Raw genomic sequence first — 9522 nt, 5'->3', positions numbered from 1 at the left:
GACCCAAAAGCATGCTATACTTGGAATATTTGTAACCTTATTGATAGATGAATTCCTTAAATCCTATCGAATTCGTAACTGAATTTCTAAAAGGATTGAACTTCATTTTTATAAAATTGTTAAAAGGGAATTGTTTTTTTTATAAATGTTCGCCGATAAATTCTTAATTGGCTGTTTGAGCATGTATTTCTATGTGTACCTGCGTTGCATGTATGATTCGCGAGCAGGGTGATTGTTTATTTAAATTTGACCGCATCACAGTATGGTTCACGAGCGGGGTAATAGATACATCTATGGTTCGTGCCGTTCGACCCTCGGTAGTGTATATTTTACATTTCTGTTGGATCAGGCCGTACGACCTCGACATGATTTGCGCATGCTTGTATTGCTTGCCTTGGAATTTATTGAAGTGATGTTTTCCTTCCCGACTTGAGAATAAATGTATAAACGACGAAATGGAATTTGGAAATTTCCTATAAAAGAAAGAATTGTTTACTTGATTCATTCTATTGAATTACAATCATGTTTATAAAAATCCCCGATTTACTATATTATTGAGATAACATTATTGGACCACTAGTAAGTGTCGAAGTCGACCTCTCGTCTCTACTTCTTCGAGATTAGATGGGATACTCATTGGGTACACGTTGTTTTCATACTCATACTACACTTCTGTGCATTTTTGTTGCACAGGTTCATATGTGGCCAGTGGCTTAGTGGCAATGGCATGGTTGATACGGAGACTTAGGTGTGCTGCAGCTCTCGAGACGACCCGCAGCCAGTAGAGTCTCCTTCAGAGTATTGTATTTTCCTTTCTGTCCAATTTGTATCCCGGACAGTTATTGTATTACATTATTTCCTAGAAATTGCTCATGTACTTGTGACACCGGGTTCTAGGATGATCACAGGATTTTTCAGTAGTTAAATTTTGTAAAGACAACCGCATTTATTTAGTGGAGTTTATTACTTATTATTTATTTGTTTAAAGGAACTGATTTCAAAACAAAAAAAGGAAAAAATTACTAGTAAATTGTTGTTGGCTTGTGTGACAGTGGTGTCTGGCGCCATCACGACCCTTAGTGGATTTTGGGTCGTGACAGAAAAAAGGGCGTTATTTCCGTTTTTTGGGAGTAAGAAGCGGGATTTTCTTTGTTTCAACTGGATTTTCTCTGATTCTTTCCAATCTTCTTCCCCAAATACTAGAAAAATGAGATCTTGCGATCAATGCGGCTCCAAAAACCCTAGAATTTCTTTTTCATCTCGAATTTCTTCAATTTTTTTGCTACAAATCAGCGCAATTTTCATTTTTGCTGCAATTTTGATTTCAGTTTTTTGTTCAATGGAGCTTTTTCCAGTTTACGTTCTTCATAGTGGTGAATGGGAAGAAAACAAGTTTATCAATTTCGTCAGCGATTGTGTAATAATCGAGTCGACATTCTGCTACAACAATTTAGTTGCAGCTATTTCAGAACAGATTAGGATCGGTAGTGAGTTAAACACAATAGAGATTAACTTTCCCCCAAATGATGGTTTGCCACCGATCCTGATTTACAACGATACATTTGTTAAGGTGTATATCGAATTAATGAAGAAAAGCTTGAATTTCATTGAATATCCCTTGTTTGTGATAGAGAAAGAGATTTATGATAATCATTTGGTTTCTACAAGTTTCAGTTGTTTGGTTGCTACAAGTTCAAGTTGTTTGGTTGCTACAAGTTCCAATTCTATAGATGTATCCACAGTTGATAGCACTGAGATTATGCCTGATATCGAATTGATTGAAAACATGAAACTTAGTGAAAACACGGGTATAATAGATAATATGTTGAATGAATTTGTTGAGGAGGATCAAGTTTATAAAGATAAAGAGACAGTTATGAATGTGATGAAGAACTTGGTTGTACGCGAGAGGTTCCAATTCAAGGTGAAGAGATCAAGTGCAACAAGGTATGTCATTAATTGTATATTCTGTTATATATATGTATAAATATGTATAAAATAGTATATATTTGTATATAGGTATTAAAATTAGTATATATGTAGTTATGTTTTTGTATACAAGTGTATTTAGAAGTTGAATGATCTTTAATCCTAGGTATCACCTTATGTGTGTGGATGACAATTGTGCTTGGAGTTTCAAATCTTCTGTCGTTTTCAAGGCAAACATATTCAAAGTAAGAAGTTACAATAATAATCACACATGCGGCAATGGTGAAAGATACTTAACACAACGTCAAGCTACTTCGGGTGTAATTGCTAGTATAGTCAAGGACAAGTATGTTAATCCAAAAAAAAGTTTACATCGCAAATGATATAATAGAGTACATACAAAAGCAACATGAGATTGAAGTGAGCTACATGAAAGCATGGAGAGCTAAAGAGATAGCAATGGCAATGATAAGAGGGAGTCCGAGTGATTCATATAAGGAGTTGCCAAGGTATTTTTATATGTTGGAGAAAATAATTCCAGGAACGGTTACAAAGTTGCACAAATCAGAAGATGGATGCTTTCTTTATGCTTATGTTTTGCTAAATGCATCTATCAAGGGCTGGGAGCATTGCAAACCAATAATGATTATTGACGGAAGTTTCCTTAAAGCAGCATATAAGGGTACCATATTGACTTCTTGCACACATGATGGAACTAGTGAGTTGACTGCATCTACCTTGTTTCTGCAGTTTGTATAATGTTGTAGTTTCATGTATAAAGGTGTATAGGATTTCATAGATGCTGTTTTTATAAAATTTGCAGTTGGTATAAAGTTGTATAATTGTGTATAACTGTGTATAAGATTTGTATAATTGTCTGAATCCTAATATCTATTTTGTATAAACAGGAAAAATCCTTCCACTTGCATATGCAATTGTAGATTTAGAGAATAACAATTCTTGGGAGTGGTTCTTTGTCCAGATAAAGTGTACTTTTGGAGTTAGGGAAGGGATGTGTATAGTTTCATATAGAAATGAAAGCATCTTCAATGCCACAAAAGCTGTGTACCCAGAAGTACCACATTGTATGTGTATGTTTCACTTGTGGCAGAATGTAAAGCGCACATTCAAGAAACATCACAATCAATTGAAAGACATCTTCTTTGCTTTGGCTAGAGCTTACATGATAGAGAAGTTTGAGTACCATATGACAGAGATGTGCAAAATTGATCTGAGGGTGCAGCCTTACTTGTTCGAAATTGGCTACGAAAGGTGGTCTAGGGCATATTCCAAAGTGAAAAGGTCGATAGTAATGACTTCCAATATTGCAGAGTCAATTAATGCAGCTAACAAGGATGCTAGAGAGTTACCAGTAATGCGATTGTTGGAGTACATGACAAATTTGCTACAATAGTAGAACAACAAAAACAGAAAAAGTGCAATGGAGACATCTACAGAGCTTGGCAAAAAGTACGACAAACTCCTTCGGGAAAATCTGATTGCATCGAAGACGGTAAAATGAATCAAATATAATGATGTTTGGCAATGCTGACTTGCATTTTACTGCTTGTATAAGGATGTATAACTCTGTATAATAATGTATAATGTTTTTTAACTTTTTTTAAAAAAAAAAACTTTTGCAGGTGAGGCCTACTACGGAGCAGTTATATACTGTGTTTGAAGGGGTAAGGCGAACCATAGTGTGCCTTGAAGAGGGAACATGCAGTTGCGGAAAATTTCAAATGGATGAACTTCCATGTCCGTATGCTTGGGCAGTTTTGAAGAACCAACAGCTGAAACCTGGCCAGTATTGCTCTTTTTACTACAAAAAGGATAAACTCCTTAAAACTTATGAATTTCCAGTGAATTCGATGCCAGATGAGAGTTTATGGGTAATCCCAACAGAGGTGATGGAAGATGTGGTCCTACCACCTAAAGGGAGAAGGAATGCAGGAAGGCCAAGAAAGGAAAGACTCAAACCTGCTTCAGAGAAAGAGTCTAAGTGGCACCTTTCATGTTCTGTGTGTGGACAAGGTGGTCACAATAGAAAAACATGTAGGAATCGACCAAAACAAATAGTTGGAAACATAATACTTCCTATTACATTTGTTGTCATGTTGAGTAATTAAGTTTCACAAACAATAGAGTTACAAATGTTGAGTAGTTAAGTTTCACAAGCAATTGAGATGTTTCATTATACATGTTTTGATTATCCAATAATAGTGTCTTGCTGTTTTTAATGGTGCTAAATATATTGATAGATTGTAGAAATACAAAACAGAACTGCAAACAATCAATGGTATTATATGTATACAGATGTATAAATGAGAGTATAAGTTTGTATAAATTTGTATAACTATGTATATTATTGTATACATATGTATAAACCCTGCTACATTAATAGAACTGCAACCATAATGAAAATACATACTTCGTTAAAGGACAAAAGCAACTGAAATATTCATTAAAATGTAATTCATTCACAGCCACAATGTGTAATGACTACCACAAATTACACAAAAATAAAAACATCTATAATATCCTTTAAGGTTATCTCACAAGTAGCAGAATAGTACTTACACAAAACTAGGCAACAACTCTTGATACATAGAAAATCTACAGTAAAATGGAAAAAACAGAACTACTTTCTCGGTCGTCCCCTCTTCCTGAAAAGTCTCCCTATGATTTCATCGCCACTAATTGCATCAAACTGTTGTTTTTTCCTTCCATAATCCCACAATAGAGATCCCGACCTGGTGCGAAGTATCTCAATGTCAAAATTATCTTTTCGAATTTCCTTACCAAGGATGAAATACTCAGCAAAGCCAGCAACAAAAGCACCACAATCACTGTAATTAAAAAGAAACAAATCAGATTCAAATAGGTACACTAATAGTAAAATAGTAAAACAATTGAGATTAACCTACCATTGGATCTGTTGGGGCACATTATTAACCAGATTAACCTGCAAAGCATCATAATGGGATTTATCGATATATGCACCATTGTTCCAATCAATGCCCTTCTTCTCGACATAAAAATCAAAACTCTTGAAGAAGTAAGGTATCAGAATTGCATAAGGTAATGCAACATCCAAAGCAAGCCTATCATTAATAGCTCCACGGTTAGAGTCATAGATGTGGATGCACCTATCTATGAACGTAAACAACCCCAAAACCCAATGGCCCAATTTTGCTCTTCCGCTCTTCACATAGATAGGGAATAAGACGTGGTCAACAGTGTGCCACGGTACATTTGCATCACAATAATATCCTCTAATGTACTCTTCTATCTCATGCCCTTCAGGAATCACTGAAGGATCTTCATTCACTTTGAATCTTTATACAGGGAGTTGATTTTGTTACCAAAGGCAAAGTCGGTTTACTTGGCAACACTCAGCCCATATTTTCCCCTCTTCCTCAAATAATAAAAGAGGACATCCAAGTGCTGAGACAACAAATAAAATAGAACAACCATTACTATCAGATTTTTTAAATATAGAAATTTATACACTATTATATAGATGTATACATATTTATACAAGGTTGTACAATTTTATACTGTGATTATACAAAGCTATGGGGGCCTCAAACAATAAAGATATGCAACAAATAAAAAAAGGCATTAGAACAGAAATTGATTAAATATCGTGTCAATCAAATGTCTACCACAATATACAAGTGAGTGGAACCAATCCTTCGTGGTCACATGACACGAGCCAAAAGTAAAAGCTTCCGCAAGCTTATTTACTTCATCGGGAAATATATTTTTGGAACTTCAAATCACAAAAAATAAAAACTAATCAGAACTACATTCATTGACAAGTATAAAATCAGAACATGAAAGATTAAAGAAAGTGAAGATGCCTTCGCCTCGTATCCATCCCATTATCAACAAACACGCAAACTCTCCAAGCGGGGTAAAAGTTTGGAGGGGGATTTGGTATCTTTGACTCAATTGGCCTCAAGACGTCTAACTGCCTTAACCTTTGAAACAAACTAGCATAGGACTCTCCAAGCGGGGTAAAAGTTTGTTTCCGCTGCTGCCTCTCTCTTCTATACTCTAGCCTTGGTCGAAAATTTGAACCATTGGGGTTTTGGTAGGGTTGTGGAGGTGGATAGGTATTTTGTGGAGCTGGGTAGATATTCTGCGGAGCTAGAGCATGCCATTGCGGGTAAGGAGGGGGTTGAGCATATGACTGTACATGGTGAACATGGTATTGGGCTGGGCTGGCTGAGTATTGGGGGTTTTGTGGGGGAAAATAATGTTGGGGTGGACTATATGGAGCTTGGTCATAGGTTTGAGTTCGGGTTCGAGGATGGGTGTACTGATGAGGTGAACCCCACTGGCCATGCCATGGTCTAGAGACAACCATGGCGACATCGTCCTTCTTCTTCTTTCCTAGCAAACTTCCGGTACCACTCTGGATTGCTTGGGTGGTTGCTTTTATGACAGAATAACTCATAATCTTGCTCGACTTGAGCCCCTTTTCCACCATTTCTCCCATCTTTACCACATCATTTAATGACTTACCGATGGCTGAGATCAAATGGCCATAGTAAGTGGGCTCCAGGGCTTGAAGAAAGTATTCAACCATCTCATCTTCTTCCATCGGAGGATTGACTCGTGCAACTTGCTCCCTCCATCAGAACCCATATTCTCTAAAGCTTTCACTGGGTTTCTTTTCCACCTTGGTCAGAGATAGGCAGTCTGGAACAATGTCTATATTGTACTGGAAGTGCTGGGCAAAGGCCTGAGCCATATCGTCCCAAGTGTACCACCTGCTGGCGTCCTAGCGGGTGTACCATTCTAAAGCTGCCCCACTTAGACTTTGGCTGAAGTATGCCATTAGTAATTCGTCTTTTCCCCCGTCGCATCTCATATTATTGCAATAACCCCTTAGATGAGCTACATGATCTCCATGCCCGTCATACAAGTCAAACTTGGGCATCTTGAACCCGACAGGCAGTTGGACATCGGGGAACATACACAAATCCTTATAGGCCACACTCACCTGGTTTCCCAACGCTTGCATATTTCTCAATGATTGCTCCAAACTCTTTACCTTCCTAAACATCTCCTTTTGCTCTGCGTTCTTGGGTGGTTTGTCAGTTTCAACATGAGGCTCAAATTGGGGAGTGTAAGAGTAAGGTTCTGGGACTTTGAAGGTGGGCTTCGGTGCATAGTAGTAGGTATCTGGAGCGTGGAATGCGGTCTCACTAGAGAATCGGTGGAGGGTAGCTTGTGGAGGGGGTACAAAAATAGGAGCAGATGTCGGAGCAGGGTACGAGGTTGTTTTAGCTGGTGGAGCATGAAAAGTTTGGGCCGAAGTGCCGGGGTAGTTGTGGTAAGGGGTAAAGCCCGGTGCGTGTTGTGGGGAAAGATCAATGGTATTGGGCATCTGAGATTGAGAGAGTGGTGGAATGGAAGCAGGGTTTTTTGTGTAGTTGGTAGGGAACGAGGGTGGAGGGTGTCCCTTAATCCGGTCTTGATACATTTCCGCCATATGATGCTTCAACCTCCGGACCTCCTCTTGAAGTTTCGATTCCCACTCAATAATCTCCCTTGGTGAGTCTACAACTTTTGTGTCTGTTTCTTTGCTAGCCATGACTGTTTGGCGCTTTGACCTGGTGTTGTATGGATGACTTGCCAGGATGCCAACAAACTAACCACCTTCCTAAAATTGAATAAAGATAACAGAGGACAATAACCCAAACTACCATATTAGCGTTAGGGCATTCATCAAATAATAATATCACATTACGTGCAATGCACCTAACAACAATTAGCGGTTCTAAAATGGTTCTGAGGGTCGCAGGGTCATATGGCATCATCCCAATTTTCTCATTTTAATCCTTGCTTCTCTTTCTTTTCTTAGCACCTCTTATCATTTTCTTCCCACCCTTTCTCTTTTTTTTTACTCTTTTCTTTTCTTTTCTATCAGTTTTTTTTTTAAAAAAAGAATAATTAATCGAACCTGATATAGGTTGCCTACGTATCATATCCCTCATGAATCAGACCAAGCTTAGTTCTGGAAAAGTGATGGAAAATAAAATAAAAATCCTTTTTAAAAAAAAAGAAATTTCAGTTTACAAAATAGGAAGTACGAGAATGAAAGACTGACTGTCTCAACTATACTATGACAGACTCTGACACTACCTTTAGTACTACTAGACAAGGCTAGAAGACGACATAAACAGAGTCAAAACATGTGAATAATAACAGAAATCCTCTTCAATCAACTCCTGGATGTGATGCCCCCGGCTGGGATGGTCCCGGGCTGTCCGTCATGCTCAAACTCTGTAACATGCCTCGTAAAGAAACACCGATGCTGGGAATAACGACCCTGGTGTGTGCCCCCGCATCCTGAAGGCCAACCCTAAACAAATACTGGCTATGCTGCTCCATGTTTGCTGCCAATCCTGCTAACTGAGACTTTATCAACTCAAGCTTATCCCAAGGATCTTGGTCCGATGCCTCTTCAAAATCATATGCCTGAACTGCCTGACTCCTAAGCTATGTTGGCAATGGGGTGCTGACCCTTGGTGAGACGGACTGCAACCAGATCAAGTACTCCTGAGTACACTCGGGCCTGCCAACGTCCTCTACTAATATATTTTCTTCATCCTCTTTGCATTGTTCCAGTATTGCACGTACTTGATTTCGTCAGCCGCCTTTTTGCTAAAATTCATGATGTGCCTCTGAAGATTCAAAATTGGAGGCTCCTCTTGTCTCCTGCCCAACTGTCGCATTACCCTAACGGGAATGTATGACCTGACACACTTAAGTCCTATCAGCATTAGGAAAGGCTGCATGAGGCATCCTACCAAGATATCATCTAAAGGTAACCAAAGGTAAGCCCACAAAACATTCTCATTTGTCCTCAAACCAAGGAACTCAATCCAAGCTGTGATGCCTACTGGGTATGTAAACTTAGGAGATTTCATCCTACGCTCGATACATACCACCCGATTCCTCAAGGCACGGTCGATGGAATAAAGTAAAGAAGCGGTGTGCAAATGCTCCATCATCCACAATTTTAGCAAAAGGTTACTTCCATCAAAATATCTGACACCTTCCCTAACCTCACTCAGGGCTTGGTACAACTCTGCTAAGATCATCGGCACAACGGTAACGGTTTTGCATTGCTTCTCATGAAATAGTGTCATTACCACTGAATGCAGACGGGTGCTAATGTGCCTCTCATCTAATGGAAAAACCAATAATCCCAACAAAGCAAGGCTAAAAGCTTTGAGGCGACGTCTTTGCCACTTTGCCTTGGTTGTGCAGAACTCATCCCAAAAGACGTCAAAACTATCATGTGGTCCAAATCTAGAAAACAAATAATCCAAGGATATCGAGGACTGCTCGAGGAATTTTAAATGCTTGTTATCTTTCAGGCCCAGGTCAATGAGGAATCTTGTCCTAGAATGGTCTCGGGGAAGTATCATGTCCTTGCCTATATAGCTTAACCGAGTGAGACCAGACATTTCCGCCAAGGTAAGAGTCATCTCACACTCTCCAATCTGAAAATCAAATTTTGTGGATCCCAATAAGTCAGCATCGCCTCTACTAAGTCTGGGCGAGGTGTGA

At 38.8% G+C, this 9522-nt stretch overlaps 2 protein-coding genes across 2 annotated transcripts; both read left to right on the top strand.

Moving 5' to 3' along the window:
* Nucleotides 1-2358: 2358 nt before the first annotated feature.
* On the top strand, nt 2359-3343 carry LOC138885577 (uncharacterized). The gene is made up of 3 exons (XM_070166539.1): nt 2359-2647; nt 2753-2755; nt 2838-3343. The coding sequence occupies exons 1-3, from the start codon at nt 2359-2361 to the stop codon at nt 3341-3343; spliced, it is 798 nt and encodes a 265-aa protein (XP_070022640.1).
* Nucleotides 3344-3370: 27 nt separating this feature from the next.
* LOC104231162 (uncharacterized) lies at nt 3371-4058 on the top strand. The gene is made up of 2 exons (XM_009784112.1): nt 3371-3442; nt 3573-4058. The coding sequence occupies exons 1-2, from the start codon at nt 3371-3373 to the stop codon at nt 4056-4058; spliced, it is 558 nt and encodes a 185-aa protein (XP_009782414.1).
* The last annotated feature ends 5464 nt before the right edge of the window (nt 4059-9522 follow it).

This window comes from Nicotiana sylvestris, chromosome 2 (genome assembly GCF_000393655.2).
Source record: "Nicotiana sylvestris chromosome 2, ASM39365v2, whole genome shotgun sequence".
Classification (NCBI taxonomy): domain Eukaryota; kingdom Viridiplantae; phylum Streptophyta; class Magnoliopsida; order Solanales; family Solanaceae; genus Nicotiana; species Nicotiana sylvestris.
The sequence above is the reverse complement of the archived record's forward strand: the minus strand, read 5'-3'. Positions and strand labels throughout refer to the sequence as shown.

Bases quoted from the DNA above. Each gene is read 5' to 3' on its own strand.
- LOC138885577 (XM_070166539.1), top strand. From the start codon at position 2,359: ATGAAAGCATGGAGAGCTAAAGAGATAGCAATGGCAATGATAAGAGGG.
- LOC104231162 (XM_009784112.1), top strand. From the start codon at position 3,371: ATGGAGACATCTACAGAGCTTGGCAAAAAGTACGACAAACTCCTTCGG. The intron at 3,443-3,572 runs GTAAAATGAATC...AAACTTTTGCAG, and splicing joins ATCTGATTGCATCGAAGACG to GTGAGGCCTACTACGGAGCA.